General features: G+C 35.8%; 1 protein-coding gene across 10 annotated transcripts in view; it reads right to left on the bottom strand.

Moving 5' to 3' along the window:
- The window catches only part of LOC134802727 (probable nuclear hormone receptor HR3), a 170,173-nt gene that overhangs the window by 27,082 nt on the left and 120,576 nt on the right, over positions 1-22,515 (bottom strand). The window contains exon 1 of one of the 10 annotated variants that reach the window (XM_063775380.1): positions 12,107-13,104. The exons of 8 other annotated variants lie outside the window; for them this stretch is intronic. In XM_063775380.1, the coding sequence (XP_063631450.1) occupies positions 12,107-12,395 (289 nt within the window). In that variant the 5' untranslated portion in view covers positions 12,396-13,104. Of the gene's footprint in view, positions 1-12,106; positions 13,105-22,515 lie in introns of those variants that run through there. One more of the 10 variants, XM_063775386.1, reaches the window with a different exon arrangement.

Raw genomic sequence — 22,515 nt, 5'->3', positions numbered from 1 at the left:
CGCGAAAAAAAATTAACCCACCCATAGAAAATGGACCAGCCAAAATGTCTGAAACAGCCAAAATTTTTTTTCGGGATATCCGGTTTGGTCCCATAGTAAAAGTTGCTCAGTATAATCCCAAAACCTCCCTGGCAACGGGAATGCACTTATTTTTTGGCCTCCCTGTATACACGCTGAAATTTTTATCGTTTTGTTCCCGAAGCATAGAGGTTAGGTATCGATTATACAGTCAAATAAAATTGTCAAAAAAAATCTAGCTCTTCAAATGAAAAAAATAAGCAAGTGAAAAATCAGTTTCACGAAATGAGTAAAACACGTAGTAACACCGCTGACGTCACGTCGAAAAAGTCATAACCACAAGTCATAAGTCACAAGTCATAACCGCGGGACGTGCGGGGTGCGGGAGGGATAGCTCCTTAGAAAATCAGCACGAATGAAATCGCGGCGGCGGCGACGGTTTGAGGCGGCATTTTTCTGTGTTACTATTTATTCTCACGGCTTCGAGTTCTGTATTATTTTTTATTTATTTGGCAATTTTGAAACTAAGAGCTAGATTTTTTTTGACAATTTTATTTGGCTGTGTAATCGATACCTAACCACTACGCTTCGGGAACAAAACGATAAAAATTTCAGCGTGTATGTAAGGGACTCGACAGGACAGGCTCAGCCTAGTCTGATACTAGGCTGAGCCTATAATGTATGCTGAGTATATGTATTATTATAGTATCAGAGTCACAGATAAAAAAGTAAAGAATGTTTCTTTAATTATGTATTTGTTTACCTACATAAAAATGTGATTAAATATTTTTTTTATTATGCACAATATAAATAAATATTGTAACTTGTTATGTTGTTATGTTTCTCCATACGAACTCATACCACATTTTTCCCTACTGCACGTGCGAGCGAGACAGCGCTACGACCGTTGCACCAGCTGATCGTGACGTCACGGGTCGACGGCCGCGCTCGAAAAATGCGGTGTGACGTCACACACAACGGAATTTAGGATTAGGGCTAACCTGATTTTGTTTTTTTCTGACGTTACTGTTTTGTAGTTATTATGGATTTTTTTGTTTTCTAGACTTCTAGAGTATTAAGTTTATGTGGTTATTATGGATTAAAGTTTAATTAAGAGTAGGAAACCGGAAGATGTTATTATAGAAAATGAAAAAATTGAATATGTGAAAGAGTATATTTACCTCGGTCAAACAGTGTCGTTCGAAGATAGCACAGAAAAAGAAATACAAAGACGAATATCTACATCTTGGAGAAAATATTGGGGACACAAGGAAATTATGAAAAACGGCTCTATTAATATTGGTATAAAGAAAAAGGTATTCAATATGGCAATACTACCGTGCTTAACATACGGTTGTCAAACATGGTCTTTGAAAAAGATAGACGAAGAAAAGATTGATGTTTGCCAACGAAAAATGGAAAGGAGCATGCTCGGACTAAAACTATCAGACAGAGTAAGAAATGAAAAAATAAGGAGAGTTACCAAAGTAGAGGATGCGAAGAAAAAAGCTCGGCGGCTTAAGTGGCAATGGGCAGGCCACATATGTAGAATGGAGGATAATAGGTGGACCAAACGGCTGACAGAATGGTTTCCGTATGATGGCAGTAGAAATAAAGGACATCCAAGAAAAAGGTGGAGGGATATATTTAACGAAACAGTTGGCGACAACTGGATGCAAAAGGCCCGCGATAGATATATGTGGAGATGCATGGGGGAGGCCTACGCCACAGAGGCGACTACTATTATAAATAATTGTTAAAGTTTAGTTTAAGTTTAGTTTAATTGAATAATATGTATAAGTAATTAAAACTGTAAGGATAAAGTAACTAAATACTAGATTGTAAGTCAAGTTATTGTAAGGTAATACATAGTAGAAATAAAGGCTATTTTTATTTTATTTTATTTTATTTAAGAGTAGGTATTAAAACTGGTTTAAGAGTATTTATTAATTTTGTGTTAAATTTGTAAAAAATTGCTTTTAAGATTTTTTGTTGTATAAAAATAAGAATCACTTACAGACGATATTTTGTACTTGGTATTGGTAGTACATAGTTCAGTATTTAGAACAGTTTTATAATCAAAGATCGATTATTGTAACTTGTACCTTGTACCTAATTTGGTTTCGGTATGTTATTTTTGTTTTATTGTTTATTGTTAAATCAATATTTTGTAATATACTGTTTTTATTTTAAGGTACTTAACTTTAATAATTACGATATCAGTACTACTGATACTATTTAAGGCTTCCTAGCAAGTTTAAAAACTGTCTAAACATTACTTTTCTTTCTACTTTCCATAATTAAAAAAAAATCTTAACACAACGTCATCAGGTCAACGCCCGAGTCGAGCCCTCGCAGCCCAAGGCTCTAGTTCCGAATTTGAATTCTAATCTAACGGCTTGCGTACGTCACGGGTGAATGACCGCGAATGTCCGAACTCAACCCCGCTCCGTTTGCTGCTAAAGGGGAAGTACTCCAACTCTATCTCAACGGGATAAAGCCGGAATTTAATTGCACAATTTTTTGTCAACTGCAACTTAATTTTTGCTGATTGGCTAGAGTTAGTATGCGGGCGTATTATCGGTAGAAGGAAGCTATTACAAAGGAGTTAAGATGATTTTTGATTAGCAAATAGTTTTTAGAGCTGCATTAGGATTTTTGGTTGTTAGAAAAGCATTCGGAATTCGAATTTGAATTGACTCTTCATAATATCGGCTAGTTTCTGTGGTTTGGTGTACAAGAAAGAAAAATGTAGGGTAAAATCCCTAATAACGGTATAAGTAAAGTAAAATGTTTGAAACAGATAACTTTTGTTTTCTGAAAACCATCAATAGTAACTAAAAATATTAACTATTAACGCCAAATAAAAATTTAATAAGCATACTTAAAGATGAAAGAGAAGAAGTAGATGTTAAACTCTAAAAAAACATCTATAAAACTTTTAGACTATTTTAATATTGTCGTTCAGTTTATATTGAAGTTGTTTACAATTTTCATCGGCTTATATATAGTCTTGGCAGCCGCTGGATATTACATAAAGAGGTGAGTGACCCGCAATGTAAGTACATATTTTCATTGTTACATTGATGACTCGATTGTTTTTTAATTACATTTTGTGAGTCAGTGTTTGATTTAAAAATGCAATTTATGAAGAAAGAAATATAATGAGTTTATTTTATACTATACACTTACAAAACGACCAATAAGCTGACATTTTTTTGTAAAAAATAGGAAGGGTACATTTTATTACAAAAACCAAAAAGGCAAAGAAATAAATCCGATTAATTTAAATAAGTTATTTAAAACACATATTATATTGTTATTTATTTAAAAATAACTTAAAACACAGCAAAAAATTACCATTAAAGCATAAAATCTAACTTTACCTACTCAAATAAACTTTGAAGCAACGGCTATGTCATCTCACATGTATTTCTTATAAAACAAACTGCACCTATCTTTAAATCCTATGCGCTTACGTCATTTCAAAACTGTCATTAGTTAATTATTTTAAATTTAGAAGCCAACGTTCAAAGTGTTGCAACGGCCCACAAGGCCGGGCGTTAGCACGTCCTCCGCGCCATAAATATCTAAACATTTTGATGCCTTATTCCTTTGAGATAAAGATCAAAAGCGCTTACATAATTGTGCTTACAGAATACAATAATAATTATAATAAATACCACATTGTCATCCAAGGATGCGTATAACGATACAGTCGGAGTCATGACATTTAATACATTAGGTAATTATATACGCTTACCTATACAAACTTCTACAGCAAGTAAAAATAATGCCCAAAAAACACGAAAAAATAGTGTAAGTATCTCAAAGATAACCTCGAACATAGCACATGATCATTTTAATAATATCTCTACCTACTTTCGCCTAAAAAGAGTAAATGAAAAAACTGATATAGCTTTTTTTACCGAGAGATCTCTTCCGGATAAAAATTAAGGTCACCTTGGAGACTACCCCAATTCAATATTCGTCATTAGTCATGACATAATCTCAGTCATAAGACAATGACCTAATATCAGTATCACCGGAATCAGCCAGCTATGACGCAGAAGGTTGTTGACCTTGATAATGTTTTGGCAATACATATCACACCTTGAGCATTGAGTCTAAATCGTCGCTCAGTTTCAGAGGAACTATGCTACCTTTGTAAAGTTGTGTAAAGTGTAATCGCCGAAATCATATGACGCAGCAGGGCAGGTCAATGAACTTAAAGAATTGCTGATTTTGACGAATTGTGCAATCAGTCGATGCCATTGGTGAAACAAGAGAATCAATGTGACATTGCAATCACGTGAGTATAGGTGTCCATATCCATTTTATATTCCTTCAAGCAATTTTTAACCTTTCAATTTATTTCGTTTATGGTCATGTTATTTTTCTTATTTCCTCTGAAAATCTAGCGCAGCGAAGTATAGCCTAAATTACACTAAGTAATATCCTTTTTAGTAGATCTTAGAAAGCTAAATTACCTTTACTGGTACTGTTTCGTGCCATTTTTTTATTCCTTTCTCTTAAGTATCCGTAAGTAACCTAATAAAGGTAAAAAAGTAATCCATCAAGGGATCACCCTACAAGGCGAGCAAACAAGGGTTCATTGACCCGTGACGCGCCCGTGACGTCACGTGTCACTTGTCACTTTTATTTTAAGACAATTAACGGACGATGAAAAAGAAACTTGGGCCATTTATAGGATGATTTACCCTTCAAATGTAGATGATGATGTTTTTTAACCCCCGACGCAAAACGAGGGGTATAAAGTTTTACCGCTATATGTGTGGGTCTGTCTTTGGCGAAATAGCTCTTAAACGGGTGAACCTAATATAGGTGCGGTTTTTTTATTTAAAAGCAGGTTTTTTAGCGGTGGGGTATTTGTGTGCTGTAGGTTATTTTTTAATTTAATTTTTTATGTTATTGACAATAGGTAACTTTACAATAACTAATTGTAAATGCTCTTTCTAAGTTTCTTAAGGTTTTCTTCCCAAATTTTACATGAAATAGATCGCCTTTTTGCTTTGTACTTTTAGGCTTCTAACATTTTACTCAACTTTACTGCAAACATGTTTTGAACAGTCAGCGGCAGAAGTTGCTAAGCGGGCGAGGTGTTCAAAATTACCTTGGCACGCTCTTATTCTCGCGTCAAGATCATTTTGAACACCTCGCCCGCTTAGCAACTTCTGCTGCTAACTCAACAATATTCATAGTATAGTTGAAATATCGAGAAGATGGAATTGCATTTGTAGTGGTTGTATGCTGATAGTACAAGAAAATAGAAAATTCAAATATAGAATGCCTGTAAACAAACAATACTACTACATATGCAATTCCACGCTCTCGATGATACGACTATATTCATACAGCTTCATAATTCGCTTTTATAAGTTCGTTGACGAACACCTACATAAGTTTGGTACTTGGCACTTTTAATGGAAGTGACCTTGAACCTGGTCAAGTCTAATTGGCTGGTCTAGCCAAAATAAGACCATTTGGCACAATAGTTCAACTAGTCGAAAACTGAGCTAAGACCAAGCCACAGAATAAATAATAGTACTACCGTACAGAAAGGAAACTTCCTACAAAACCGAAGTTTGACTGCGGTTCAGGGTCGAATCATGATGTCCCTTTCTAATATATGGCACTGTCCCTTTCGGCTAATAGGGTTGTCAAAATTCAAGCCATTATCTTATCTGTGGTCGTGCACGCAAAGGGACGTCAAGTTGTGTCAACCCTAATAATTGCTCGGAGCAATGCTGAGCCGAACGGAGCTGAGTTTGCACGAAGGGAGGAGTTTCGCACCCCTGACCAAGCTAACTCTGCAATGGCAAAGGGAGGCATTGTTTCATATCAAATTTATATGAAAATAATATATGACGTTTATAATGGTCTCATTATTAACGTCATATTTTCATAGAATGGGGGTGTTCCCTCGTAATCGGTGCAGAGTTAGCTTAGACGGATACCGTCACGAAATAAATAGGTTCACCTATTCGATTTTGAAGTTTTACTAAAACCACAGTTAGATTTTGTCCTTTTCGAACAAAGTCAAATGGCAATATAACGGATAGGGACATGAGATTATGAACGGCTTGTTAGATTTGAGAGACTTTTATGAATAACATTTACTGTTTTTTTTTTCTATACTACTCATGATCTTGTTCACCAAAAGAAAGATGTAAAATATAAAAGTCAGTCAAAGTTAATGGAAATCACTCATATCATAAATAAATATTCGTTTTTTTTACATCAATATAATGCTTCCTGTTATTACCGTCCGGTGTCAAAAGCTAAATACCGCATTTTAACTTTTAACCTCCACATAGCAACAAAATGCATTTAAAAACAATCCAAGTCAAAGTGCCCGTATAAGGTGCATTCACCTCCCGAATACACGTGTCACCGCCACAATAACATTAACAGCCTAACTGTATAAACACTGCAACTAAAAATGCACCCTAATTGTACTTTAATTAGAGTTCACTTTCGTTTCGCTTGATTGATAAAAGTTTGTAAGTAGCCGGTAAAAATGGAATGCTGATACTGTATTTAAAATTATACCGTAACATTACGTAATAGAATCCAGTTTTAAATAAGTGTATTGCAGAATGGTTTGAATGCATTAGAAAAAGTACTGTAAACGGCGATAATTAAAGTTTATTTTTGAATAATGGCCGTTTTAAGTGTTCGAAATATGAATTGTGTTCATGTTCAATATGGAATGACTGATTTATTTGAAAATAGGTCGTAATGCTTGTTCTTAAAATTGGATTTTGAATGATTTAGATCGAGGGTTGAGATGTTTATTTATTTGTTTTATAAATGAGTGCAGCGTACATGACATTTTCCTTCCGAAGCATTTTTCCTTCACTGTTATGCATAAAGTTATGATCAAATAGGAAACCTATCTAATTTGGGGAAAGGAATTGTTTTATACCGTTTTTTAATTAGATGACTGTAGTGTATAATGTATATACTTACCTAGTTCCGGCTAAAGTCAGACCAAGAAAAGTCTGCAGCCATTTTGACGACGTCATAATTTCATAGACAAACTTCTACGTTTAAAATAACACTTGCACTGCGTGGGCTATCAAAATCGCTGCAGACTTTTTATGGTCTAACTCTATCTATAAAGAGATATGACACGTCTTTCATACTAATATTTCCAAAACAAGGAAAATAGTAGTAATTACAGTGATTGTTACTTTTTCCTTTATGGTACAATGAATGATTGAGTTTCAAAGATAAATTTATTTTTTATCTTTTAAATAGTGTATAAAGTAGTGTCAAAATAATTAAACACGCAAACTAATTGCTTACATTTATGTAATAACCGATTCAAAATAGGTACCGTTTACTTAGTTTATTTTCTGTAAAATAGATTTTGAGGCACTTTAGATAAGGCAAGGCATATTTTTTTTACCTGCAAATTTTGGTAAGTATTTAAAACATGCATAGTGGTCCAACACCTAGTATCTAAACTAAACATAGTCAAAAATATTTAAAACCCATTTATTTTTAAATACGTGTGATTAAAACATGCAAAGTGGTGCAATACTCAGAAAATGTAGTCAGAAATGTACACCCAAAGGTGTGTCATTTTGTCCCAAATTTTTGGACAATTAACACAGTTTTCGAACAAAGAAAAAAAATCGACTAATTGCGGAAAATTATTGATTATTGGGGGCACAAACATTTAAAGTCGATTGGGAACAAAAGATATCGTAAGTGTAAATAAGTTTATTTGGGACGTGACGTCAAAATAGCCAACTTGTACTTGTAGCTAAAAGGGTTTGGTTAATTTAGTTAAATGCACTCTGTAACTGGTTAGAGTAGGTAAGAGTTGGAAAAAGGGACAGTTTTTATATTATATTATATTTACAAAAAAACTCTAATATCACATCAGTCATAAAAACTTAAGAAGTACTAAATTGTATCGTTGCATTTTTATTTTTAATGAGTATACTAATTGTTTATTGCTTTAAAACAAAGAAAATATCGTAATTAAAGTTCAAATCGTCATAAGCAAGCAGTTATTTTATTGAATTGTTTTATTTTTTACCACGGATTATTTAATCAACATAATTAATATCAGACGTAAATACCACATGTGGACCTCATTTATATAATAAGTAATAAAATATAATACTTTTTTCTTTTCATAAACACAACAATTTATATTTTAAAAGAAATACAAACATGGCCTGCCGTTACTAAAATAACTATTTTTGTCCAAAAACCGTTATTCAATGCCGACATGATTTAACGTCTCATCAGCATAACAAATTCGGGCGTCCCGTCCTAAGGGCTAGTCACCAATCCGGAGTAGGCGAAGGGGCGACGGCCGTACGGCGACGGAGAGTCTGAAAACCCAGACGGCGAACTAGCACAGCCTAGCTTGAACTTCAAATAGGTTTTTAGGACTAGGCTTTTGGCAGTACAAAAGTTTTGGGTCACAAAAAGGTTTATAGTTCTTTAGTTCTTAGTTTTGTTCATATGAACTGATGAAAGGATAAAAATGATGAATTGACGTGTACTGGAAAACCTTTTAGGCTAAGCAAATTTTAGACTTAACAAAGTGATAGACTTTTCATATGTTTGAAAAATCCTATTTGTCAAATACCTACGACTTTTCTTTACTTCATTCTTCTTCCCTTCTATCATCATTTCTTTTTCGAACCCTTTTAATTTAACCACGTCTAGTAGGGCTAAGATGGTCGATTTTTCATCCTCTGTCATCATAGCTGTCACTTTCTAGCAAGTATGTAAGTGCGAAAGTGACGCATGACATGACAAGTGATAAAAATGGGACCATGATAGCGCCGCAGGACAAATCAATGTAGATAGGGCAAAGTGGGCAAGCATTTCACTAATCTCAGGGTACAGTCACAAGCAATAATATGTTACACTACGAAGGCCGCAAAAATATCTGACACGATCTTATTTGTAGAGCCATAAGAGCGTGTCACATATTTTTACGGCCTTCGTTGTGTAACATATTATTGCTGGTGACTGTACACTAACCCCATTAGTTCACATCATTTTTTTTCTGTCAGTGGCGATACAAAAAGCAAGGTGTCTAAGTCTAAACACGTCAAAGTTATATTTCAAGGCAAAACATACGTAATTGGCATAATTGTATATCAAAGGAACTCTTTTTTTATATTTCTTGCCCGTAGTTTTATTTGGTTTTAGAACATGAAATAAAACCTGTGAAAATTACGATGTGCAAAACTAGTTTTGACATTTTTTCTCAGTCTCTCGTTGACCACGAATGCTGTAAAGGGTTTGAATTAGAAACGCCGGAATGTATATTAAAATTCATTATACGCGATATAATCCGTTTGCATAGTTTTATTACATCGCGGTAACCGAAGATAATATTACTTGTTTTATTTCTAATATGTCCGTCTCGTATATATCTACCTGTTGATAACTAGAGAACTTTGGATTTATCAATATGGTCTATTAGTACGTGCTTTATTCATAGTCCCATATTATCATATATTATTACTATACATATGTGTATGTATGTCTGCGATATGGACTTCAAATAGTTTTATTGATATGAATATTTGGTTAATAGTCTTCAATAGCTCGTGTATTACATATACATATACCTATATGTAAGATATCAATTCAATTAACAGTAGGAAGCAATCTATTTAATATAATAGAGATTAATATGACATACAGTCCAATTCGAACGTACACGGATGCAGAATGACATATAAATGATGCCATTAAGATATTATGCATTTCGCTTGTACTTGTCCGTACATGTATTGGAGCGAGCGAGACGCACGATAACTAAATTATATTCTGATGTCCGTGTACGTTCAAGTTGGCCTGATAGAGACATAATTATGAAATGTCATTCAAATCCAAGATTTAGTAAAATGTGAAGCACGTGCTTATTAATCTTATTATATTATTTAAACTCACAATCGTACACAACATTAAATCGAATTTAAACTGTCGTGAGGCATACTAACATTAAAATAATTAATAATTTCACTATTAATTTAATTAACATATTTGCATTTGTCGCGCGAGTTACTAAAAACGTGAGTCTAAACCGTAAAATTATTTTTATGAAAACATTAAATATTGTTGAATTGATCAGTCATTTAATAAATCATTTAATATTTATCATAATTGTTTAAAAATAAGGAAGTAACCAAGTCCTAGTCATAAACCTATCTATTTATAACTACTACATTTTAATCAATTTGACAATGATGCATGATAACAACATACAAAACGATAAATGTGACGTCAAAATTATCAAAATATTAAATATAGGACTGACCCTCAACGCAAAGGATTTACAGTGCATTTTGCAAAAACCCGATCACTATACGAGGTTCCGAAAGTTATTAAAGACAAGCGGCCCGATTCGAACTTTAAGATACCTCAATTAATAGATCTAGAAACGATATGGATTAGATATTCAGTGTCAAATATGACGTTTCTTCAAACAAAAACCTCACTTTTGACACTGACACATCTAATCCATATCGTTTCTAGATCTATTAATTGGCGTATCTCAAAGTTCGAACCGGGCAGTAGCTTGAACTGAACGTTAATAAATAGATCAGCGTATGTATGTGTGTGTTTATATATATATGTACATACGCTTGTGTGTTTAATGGGATAGTGGACCAATCTTCACCTCTTAATTTTAAGGGTTAAATGACCTTGATATTGCTCTAGTCTAGTCTAGTCTTAGTCCAATGTAATATATGTATTATTATGTATGTAGTTTATTAGAACAGTGAACGATGGACCAATCTTCATCTGTTTTAAGAGGTCAATGACCTTGATATTGTAGAATTCAGGTCTAAAACTCGGATCACTTAAAATATATTTATAGATTGTGTCTATTATCTGAACAACGAATCTTCAAATAAATGTTAATTAACTACGTAATTTAGTATACTTAATCAATATTTTTATGCTTTATGCATTGCAATTTTTTTTTAAGAAATGTACTGGTTGTCAAAGGGTTAGCATCGCGCAGGTAACACCCCAGGGTTGCAGGCGTCCGTTGACTACGGTGACCGCATATCAGTCGAGCCGTATGCTTGTCAGCAACCAACGTAATAATACAATAAAATATTAATAAAAAAAACGCATTAATAACCCTTCCTGATTACGTCTATAGTTGCAGTTTTAATAACTAGTCGGACCACGCTAACTTTGCACAGACTTTTCAATACCTAATAACAAGGCTCGGAACCGGTTTTTTTCTTTATACAAAAAATACCGGTAAAATTACGTTCTTTTTCGTTCTTTGGTTTATTATGTAACTTTTAATGGGACAATCTAATAATACGAATTTGGTACCTAAATACATGATTCAGTCCTACGTAAAGAGCATAAAATATTGGCTATTTCGGGGTTAAAAAATCCGGTTCCGAGGCTTGGCTAACAAAAGTTCAAAGTTCCACTTAGCACTTCCACACGTAGCTTAAGATTAGACGTAGCGTATATTTTACCTACCTACTTATAATGTAAATAATTATGAATAATGCAGACAACACGGAAAAAACCGTTTTGTGATAACTTAAGTGAAAAATTACCGTTTGTGGGTACAGAGTATAGTGCAGACCACCGCAACCACAACGTTCACCACCCACGATAAGCCACTTCATTCTTACGAAGTCTTTAAGCATTTATAGATACTCGTTTTAAAGTTTACAAATCACTCATTCATGTAGGTACCTATTGCTATGAATGGAATGGAAATTAAGTAAATTCGTAGAATAGATGAAAATCACGCATTGTAGGTCAAAGGTCAATGAACTTTTGAAAATATATTAAAATTGTTATATTGATTTAATATGGATCTGGTTTAATTAGGTGAATGATTCTTTAAGAAATTGGCTGAATATTTTACATAGTCGATTATTAATGTGATGTCCTTGGAGTCTCCAGCGTCCATATACTATGTTGGTTTCTTACTAACAGGCAGTAACCTTATTTGCCATCAACTATTTTTTCAATTTCATCATGGCAAAAAAAGTGTCGTTGCAATTAAAACATGCCCAAATAAAAAAAAATTAAAACTTACCTCGTATAGAATTAGCAGCTTTCTTATCCATAAACATGGTGTTCATAGAGGATCCGAACATCCCGTCGCTGCTCCCAGGAGGGGGGGAGGTGCTGTCAGCCACAGAGCCTGAGATATCCTGCATCCCCATCCCCATCTGGTTATGCATCACATCCGTATGGGGTTCTCGTTTCAGCTGCATCCCCTGTGGCAGGGATGTGTGCAGCATAGTGGTTGCTGACGAATGACCTCCATGCTGATCAGGCGGCCATTGCGATCCAAAAAGCTCGTGGAACTGGTTATTATTCATTTTTGAAAAAAAAAAGGTTTTTGTCTAGGGTTCAGGTTATCTTCGACCACTGTGCGAATCGCATTCGCATTATTCTACTATCACTGTTTGGTGTTTCTCTTATTGATGGTTTTTTCGACTTTGTCGTTAAGGCAACTTTTTTATACCATATGATTATGGCACGATTGTTCAACTTGGTTGTATTAAGCACCAGTTAACTGATATATATAATGTTCCGGCTGAAAACGGTAAAGTTTCTTTTTGAAAAGTTTATTTCGGGTATCAACTTCTTGAATAGCAACAAGTTTTTTGGCATTTTGTCTCCGTGGTGATGTTTTAAAAATCACTTTCCCTTCAAAACATATAAGGCACTGTTTTTTATTGTTCACACTTGTTCCCGTATACTATGTTATCCTTAAACACTGGATCTGTAAAGAAAGACAGAACGGAAAGAAGGATTTAATTCTTTAAAGTTACGGAAAAATGCCAATTTCAGAACGATTTTAAATAACCTCGGTTACTTAAAATCAGGAACACACTTTTGTAAATCCAGTTTGGTCACTTCACTGTCACTTTGTAAAAATATACGTTCACCTCACTAGTGTAGAAGAAAAAATTTGTACGTTAATTTTGTACTATATGTAGTGCACAACTCGGTGTCCCGATGGCGACTGGCTGCCCGCGCGACGCTCCGATCGTGACTGACGCACTGTCGAATCTTCAAAGGCTACGAAAAAAAAATTCATCCGAATATTCCAGCTAGCTCATAGTTATAGTTCAACGTCCAGCCAGTCACTAAAATCCGCGTAAAACAGCCTTATTAAGAAGAAAAAAGTCACGTACCCGGTGCTGGTGGTAAAGAACGTTCGATTTTCAAAATTCGAAATGGAAAAATCTTAGTTTTAATTGTAATTAAGAAGCAAAATGACTGGCCGGTATGACTCGCTATGTGGGTGTGTGCGTGACGACGTAATCTATACGCGCGGCGCGCACACCGCGGCGCTCAGGGCGTTGAACCGAGGACCCAAACAAAGTAGATTTCGGTGAAAAGTTGTTGAACCCTAGGAACGTTCGAACCGCGATTTTTGGCAAACGTTCGATTTTCGAATTTCGTTTTTAATCAACGGTTTTTCTATTGTAATTGATATTGTCGGTGTGTTAAGAGGTCAGTGACCCCGGAAAATGCGTTCGTGTGCTCGTTTTGTTTTATTAGTCATTTTGTTTTTTATTTTGCAATTAATGTTTATTGGGAATTTTAATTGCTCTTTCATATAACGTACTTACCTGTAGAAGGTTAAAGAAAAACATTGTGCCCTTCATCAATTTAGTTTTAGAATTTATATGTCAAAATTCAAACATGGAACGTTAAGTGTTATAGACCAAGAAGTGCCACGATTTTGATAGTACACGCAGTACAAGTGTTATGTTAAACGTCAAACTTCTATGAAATTATTATGACGTATAAATAACACTTGCACTGCGTGTGCTATCAAAATCGTTGCAGACTTATCTTGGTCTAACTCTACCTACATCTGATTCAGCCAAGACCTAAATATCGGGCGGCTGACTCAGTATTTGGCCGACTAACCGGCTGCCCTGGGTTCGATTCCCCGGTGGAGACAAATTAAGGTTTTAAAACTGTGATGTAAGTTTGATATAGTGCCTGATAATTATGAAGCAAATATGCTTTAATTAGTTATGATTGTTTTTAGGGTTCCGTACCCAAAGGGTAAAACGGGACCCTATTACTAAGACTCCGCTGTCCGTCCGTCCGTCCGTCCGTCCGTCTGTCACCAGGCTGTATCTCACGAACCGTGATAGCTAGACAGTTGAAATTTTCACAGATGATGTATTTCTGTTGCCGCTATAACAACAAATACATAAAATTTTTGCGACATGTACGTCGCAAAAATTAAAAAAAAGTGTTGATTTGACTCCAATACTTACACGTCATGCATTTAACAGCTGTCCAAAAACTTTTGTACTACACCTTGTAAAATACGTCAAAATATCTCGCGATCCAAAACCACGTGGTCACATTAATGACTATCATTTGTATTTTAATGTCATTGACCCCGGGGGTACAGTTGAAAACTTTTGGAACATCCCATCAAAAATACTCCCAAAATATCTCGTGACCACGTGGTCTAATGACTCATTAAGTACTTAGGACGTTTATTTGGTGTTTTTAATGTCTTTGACCCCAAAGGTGACTGGACGGGGGTGCAAGGACGTTCAAATTGTGGGTGACTGGACTTTTGTGGGGTTATGTTATGAAATCTTGCGAAATGGTGACAGAACTTTTAGAGCGATTTTAACCTGCTAAGTCCCTGCGTACAATTTTTTGTACATATTCCTAAATCTATTTTGAACTTTTATTGTGAAACTAAGGGTTCCAATTACAAAAATAAAACAATTGCTTCTGGGTTCAAGATTCGAACTTTAAGATACGTCAATTATACTGCAAAACGTAATTCAAGACCAAAAAAAGTAAGACAATGTTGCCACTGCAATAATTTGTTTGTAAAATAGTAAATTCCTTTTGATAAATAATCACGCTAAGATAATTTATTCATTAGTAATTTTACTCCTACGATTTAAAAAAGTACTTTTATTTACTTATTTTCACATAAATACAAGACGCGCTAGTAAAAAGTGGCGTCATTTTCTTACTTTTTTTGGTTTTGAATTACGTTTTGCAGTATAGATCTAGAAACGATATTAGATATGTCAGTGCCAAAATTTGACGTTTCTTCAAACAAAAACGCCACTTTTGACACTGACACGTCTAATCCATATCGTTTCTAGATCTATTAACTGACGTATCTTACAGTTCGAATCCGACAGCGAGAACTTTTAGAGCGATTTTAGTGAGTTTTTAGCTGACGACCTGTCTAGCCTAGTGGGTAGTGAGACTGTGTATGTATGTATGTTCGCGATAAACTCGGAAACTAAGGGTTTTCATGCGGTTTTCACCTATCAATAGAGTCTTGAGGAGGGTTTAGTTAGATATATAATTTGTTATAACCCGTGCGAAGCCGGGGCGGGGCGCTTCTCTCGCTAGTTTATAATATTAACAAGTAGGTAGTGGGAATAAAAAAAAGCTTATATAATATAAACCCATTCCCGTTAAAAACATAATGAAACAGGGATCAATAGGTCGTTAGCTTTAGAGTGAGAGGTCCGTGACGTCACGGGCGTCTCCCTCGCACGCAAGGTCACCGCCCGGAGGGACAGAAGGGCGTAAGTGCCTCTGGGACAACCTGTAGCCCTAAATAGTACCATACTACCGTACAGAAAGGAAACTTCTTACAAAACCGAAGTCTGACAGCGGTTCAGGGTCGGATCATGTTGTCCCTTTCTAATATATGGCACTATCCCTTTCGGCTATTTAGGGTTGTCAAAATTCAAGCCATTATCTGTGGTCGTGCACGCAAAGGGACGTCAAGTTGTGTCAACCCTAATAATTGCTCGGAGTAATGCTGAGCCGAACGGAGCCGAGTTCGCCCGAAAGGAGGAGTTTCGCACCCGTGCCCTAAGGGCCGACAGGCACGGACTGCAACCCGACTGCATTTGTATGGGAACTGCGCGCCGACTGCACGCCAACTGCAACGTCGACGTGCAGTTCCCATACAAGTTGCAGTCGGCTTGCAGACGTTGCAGTCCGTCTGTATCGGCCCTAAAATCAGGTTTAAGATAAGTTTGTGGTCAAAAACTTCAATTTTAGAGTTCCGTACCCAAAGGGAAAAAACGGGACCCTATTGCTAAGACTCCACTATCCGTCCGTCTGTCTGTCACCAGGCTGTATCTCATAAACCGTGAAATTTTCACAGATGATGTATTTCTGTTGCCGCTATAACAACAAATACTAAAAAGTACGGAACCCTCGGTGGGCGAGTCCGACTCGCACTTGTCCGGTTTTTGATACACGCTTTTATCGCTGACTGTACTTGTCTCTCAACAGACAACTAATACTCATCGAGACAATTCTAACAACCCCAAACACAGGGTTACGCAATAAACTCAATAACTACTGAACGGATTTGCATGCGATTTTCACCTAACAATAGAGTGATTCTTAAAGAAGGCGTATAATTTCTTAAGGTTTTGTGTAACCCGTGCGAAGCCGGGGCGGATCGCTAGTGTTAAGTATGTAAAGGTCAATACAATATACAATCTGCCCGATTCGAACTTTAAGATACGTCAATTAATAGACCTAGAAACGATATGGATTAGATGCGTCAGTGTCAAAAGTGAAGTTTTTGTTTGAAGTAACGTCACATTTGACACTGACATATATAATCCATATCGTTTCTAGATCTATCAACTGACGTATCTTAAAGTTCGAATCGGGCCGAATATTTCTTCAAATAGTATTCGTAATAAAACACGTGTGTACCAAGAAATGTACATACAACTGGTTGCCATGGCCGATATCTTTAAATCTGTACTATCTGTACTTTAAAAATTGATAAAAATTGCATGTTTTATCATTATCAGTAAGAGTTCGTTGACTGGTATTTATTTTTGAGTGGGCTTAATACTCTAAAAGGTATATAGAATAAAATTATTAAATAATACAGATAATTATTTGCTGAATAAACCCATTTTTAGAAAAAAATGTTACCTAAAGGAAAAAAATGGAAAATGCGCCGCATGGGGCAAGACTGATTTTTTAAATTTTTTCTATAATATAAGAATTTGTAGTATCGCCTCCAGATGTATCTGCTTGATAAAAATGAGTTTGAATAATTTTTAATAGAAATTACAAAAAAGCATGAGTAATTTCATAATATGTAGCAATAGGTCTGGCAATTAGGTAATAAAAAAATGCTACAGCAACAATTCGCTAATATAGCTGGTCAAGCAAATCTTGTCAGTAAAAAAAGACGCGAAATTCAAATTTTCTATGGATATCCCTTCGCGCCTACATTTTTCAAATTTGCCGCCTTTTTCTACTGAAAAGATCTGCTTGACCAGCTTTAATTATGTAGGTAGGTAGTACATACGTAAGTATATATTACTCGTAGTGTATCATTGAAAAATATATTTTTAAACCTTTTATATTACCTTTTTATATATTTTTCTTTTCTTTTTCTTTTTTTAATATATTTTTCTTTTTTTCTTCTATTTTATTATACTTTGAAAATTACAATGTAAATAAATATGTTTTTTAAAACTTTTGTTTAAAATTACCTTTTTTAATTTCAGCAATACCATTCCGGGTCCGGGCGTCGGATTCGCAACCCCGAGCAGTGTCAACTACAAATGACCGTTAAATCATATTCCGAATTCAAAAAGCCAAATGTGGAGCGAATTCGAATTTCAAAACGCGGGGTTTAATGAACTATGAACTCATTGGTGACCCTTTTGACAGTTCACACTGAAATAAAGGCAGTTTCACACGTCGATATAAAAAAAGTTTTTATTTTATTTTACCCCCCACCCTGAAGGAGCTCGAGCCCGTTTGGTAACCTTATCTCAAGAATTGGCGAAGGAACTAGTCGTTGAATTGACTGTCATCTGACCTCCCAACTCAGAGGCCTTATTGGGATTATTTCGGTTTTTTGTTTGCTATAGTTACTCAATATCAAAAGGGAATCACATTATTTTAAACTGAGAAAATTTGTCATACATTTATAAATTAAATTTATTTAATTTAATATGCAGTTACAAATGTACCTATCTTTATAACTATGGAGATTGAATTTAAGCCGTTTTTAAATTATTATTATAAGGCAAAAGTACTTTTTATCAATAAAATCAAATAATAAATATAAACTAGGAACAGTCCTATTCAACGTTCTATTTTCAAATAAATATTCCAAAATTTGCAACAAGGGGAAACAAAACTTCCGTTGAAACTGTAAATTTAAACTTCGAATCCGAATCTAGTTACGAATTGCAACGGCTAGAAAAATCAGGTACAGAATAAAAACGTACTAACTCCACTAACGAAACAATTAAAACTCAACCCTATAACTCAATAAATAAGATTCAATTTTAGAAAACTGCAGCTGATACTTTCGACTTTTGCAATCCGAACATAACTCCAAAATAAAAGCATATCAATTGCCATAACTGCACAGATTAAAAATGAACTCTATGCGTCATATAATAAGGTTACATTTACAGGTAACTGCAAGTAATAGTTGCGACTTTTTGATATTAATCGAGATACGTTGACCCGCAATTTCGGGCGGGTCGTCGTCCGGCGAACGAACTGCTAGTATCTAGGGTTGTCAGTTGTGTCAAAGAGGTGTTATTAAGTGTCCTAGTGGGCTAAGGGTTGTCACAACCAGAAATGTAACAACTACTACTAATCGGAGGTCAATAAACACAGACTGGCTGATGGTAGGCGGTTGGTGTAGCCTATGGGCGGTCGCAACGGTACTTGAAGTCAGAATGATCGATAGACAAACAGATGGACAGACAGCGTAAGCTTAGTAAAAAGTGATTCGGGTACAGAAACCGGGTCTCTATTTATTTCCCAAAAACTTTTAAGTCATAATGTATTGTTTGCCCGCATTTTCGTTAGTCATAATTTATTTTGTTCAGAAACGCGTCACTTTTCAGGATTGCCATAAAACAAACCTAACCTAACCTATCTATAGGATAACCTTATGAAAATCCTGAAAAATTAACGGTTTCAGTTTTATGACTAATGATAATATGACAAACAATACATTATGTCTTAAAACTTTATGGGAAACAAAGGGACCCCACAGAAGCCTAATTAGGATTTTGTTAGTAAAAAAGTCATTCAAGTCAAAAAGTCAATATATATACTAGTAGTTAAGGATTTGGGTACCTTTCATACAGTCTTTAATCAAACAGCTTTTATGAAGTAGAAGTTTTGATTATGTCTAAAAAAATTCGCTTTAAATTCCATTTATTTTACATTGTCCACAGGAAAGACGCATAATGCTAGCTCGTAAAATTTTTGTCCCATTCATTTCAATTAGATTCTGAACACGACGCTAATATATAGTTTTCATGCCAAGTGCTAAGTCAAGTATGGAGCTTATAGGGATATGTATGTATGCGTTCTTACTGCCAAGATTACGCAAACTTAGCGTGGTTTGAGACATTTTTTTTGTGAAATTATTATTTTCGCTAAACTATGTTATTGTATTTTAATAGGCTATTTGACTGTATTTAAAATAAATGATTTTAAACCATGCATGAAATAAAGCACCAGAAGATTAATAGGTAAACGAAGACAGAAGTTATTTTTAGACACAATTTCTCTTTTAAAACCCGTAAACTATAAAGAGTAGGTAATTTGATTGTGACATCACATGCTAGTGTTTCATATAAATTCCATAGTTGCAAAATCGTTTTGACAATTCGAAAAAAGAAACTGATTTGACTAGTAGTCAAAATACCCTATTCTGGCAACCCTATTTACAGATCGGGTGTCCGGGGAATCGATCGGCGGTCCCCGCAATTGATGTGTTTCCGGCACCTTCCGGCTTTATGGCCGCACACGGACGACCGTTAAGAAAAATGTGCGTACTTTATGGCCCAACAACAGACAGTTAAAAAAATCGATTTCGGCAAGTTTCAGCATAAAAAAATATGTTTCGGCCGAAGGTTTTTCGGCGAAAGAACTGCCCAACCTTTGGCCGCGCTAAAACTATAGACTTAGACCAAGAAAAGCCTGCAGCGATTTTGAGAACCCACGCAGCGCAAGTGTTATTTTAAACGTCAAACTTCTATGAAATTATGATGTATAAATAACACTTACACTGCGTGGGCTATCAAAATCGCTGCAGACTTTTCTTGGCCTAACTCTGTTATCGGTTGTGGCACTTGTGGCCAACCAAAGTTACGGCTTCGCTTCCGGCAAGTTTCGGAATAAAAATCACAAATAAATACCTACACAAATAAATTTGCTGGCTATGGATGAGGTCTTGGTGGCTCAGATGACAGAGCGCTGGAGTAACGATCCAGAGGCCGTGAGTTCAAGTCACGCCCAAGACAGTAATTTTTCCACGTTTAAATTTATTCTAAGCTTAATAGCATAGTTCGCAGACGTTTCTGCTTGTTAAAAAAAATTTAATTGTCTGTTGTTTGTTTAATTTTTAATAAAAATTTAAAAATAAAATCACATTTCGGCCGATACCGAACCTTTGGCCGAACCAAAACTAGAGCAAAACCGAACCTTCGGTCTCGGTTTCGGTCTAAAATCCGGTTTCGGTACACTAATATGTAAGCCACGCGAATTTAATATAAAATAATATGTAAGCCACACCAATATATTATTGTTCTGACGGTACAAACATAACCCAGTTTGAAACCAGGACAAGTTTATTTAGGAGTTCCGAGTACAAACAACACTCTTAACTAGAGATGCGACGAATATTCGGCCACTATTCGGTATTCGGCCTATTCGGCCACTTTACCGAATATTCGGTATTCGGCCGAATGTTGCCTACTATTCGGCCGAATACCGAATATCTGTTGCACCTACCTAAAAAGAAAAATTATACAAAAAAAAAAAAACCAAAAACTAGGTATGTTTAATATTTAAACTGTATTCTTGGAATGTAGTTAAATACGAAGGCACGTTTTTGGGCATTTGTTGATTACAAAATATTTTATTTTTATCATGGGTCTGATTTAGGGTTGCCAGATAGTCGCGATTTGGCGGGATTCTCCCGATTTTTAGCATGTGTTCCCGATTCCCGACAAAGTGGAAACTGTCCCGAAAAACAGCTGCACGTTATAAAACAATAATTTCAAGTTCCGAACTGTCGTCGAGCGAGCGAGCAACCCGTGTCGATCGACGTCGAAAAACGTCTATGGGCAGAGCAACTGACGTAGTGCCAATAATGTAAAATCTCGTTGTTTTTAATACAATTACTTTAATTTGAATGTTTATTTTTTCCCGACTGAAGTCTCAAAATCCCGAAAAATTGATATTTTTTCCCGATAATAGCGCCTTTCGATCTGGCAACCCTAGTCTGATTTGATTGACTCTAACTACATTCATTAATTCTGTTCAACATAAAAATATATCTTAGCAAACGTTGTGCTTTGTTGGCGAACAGTTTTCATAATAATTGTGACTCAAATGTTCGCATGTCATGCCGAATATTCGGTCGCCGAATATTGGGTTGTCGAATATTCGGTATTCGACCGAGATAGGGGCCGAATATTCGGTATTCGGCCGAGTTAGGGGCCGAATATTCGGTATTCGGCCAAATTCACTATTCGGGGCATCTCTACTCTTAACTATCCATCGGTGGACCTTATGCCTCTGGTAATAAGGTTTACGAACTGTCAGTTAACAGTGTCGATGGTACGGTGGCCATAAAACCCAAAACTCATCTGGGACGTTTTACTAGCGTCACAGTATAAATAATAGTACTAGGAACAGAAGATTCACTCTCTAACAAAAAGCGTCTAGTACGACAGATGTGGCCGCTAGGTGGCGCTAGCGCGAGCAGGCGTCCGTTCCGTAGCGGTGCGCGGCAACTACTATGGCTAGACACCAAAATTGGTGTGGGCCGCATGTACTTGTAGCGACGCGATGATATCGTGGAGTGAGCCACGCCTGCTAGCGTTACATTTGGATGGAAATTAAAAGCCACTACAGATGGACTCCAACCCGACTGCAATGGGGATGGCAACTGTCAAAGCTTTGCATAGATGGCGCCATCATAGCTTACCCCCTTTTTAGGGTTCCGTACCCAAAAGGTAAAAACGGGGCCCTATTACCAAGACTCCACTGTCCGTCCGTCTGTCTGTCACCAGCCTGTATCTCATGAACCGTGATAGCTAGACAATTGAAATTTTCACAGATGATGAATTTCTGTTGCCGCTATAACAACAAATACTAAAAAGTACGGAACTCGGTGGGCGAGGCCGACTCGCACTTGGTTTTTTTTCAAGCACAGTTAAGCGCTTCAGGTTACAGACTTTTTTGATATTACATGAGGCAAAGTAATCGCCTGATGATAAGCAATTACCGCAGGCGTCAGTTCATCCCACAGTTTGGTTGTGGGTCAAACAGATCACTGTGTTATGTCTTTCCTGTAGACATACACAAGAGTTAAGGGTTATAAAGGTTAATTTTCTTATTTAACCCTTATCCACGTGAAAAGGTCCTCCTTTTATTTAGAGAACTATGATA

Source organism: Cydia splendana, chromosome 25 (assembly GCF_910591565.1).
Source record: "Cydia splendana chromosome 25, ilCydSple1.2, whole genome shotgun sequence".
NCBI lineage: Eukaryota > Metazoa > Arthropoda > Insecta > Lepidoptera > Tortricidae > Cydia > Cydia splendana.
This window is presented reverse-complemented; position numbering and strand designations above follow the sequence as displayed.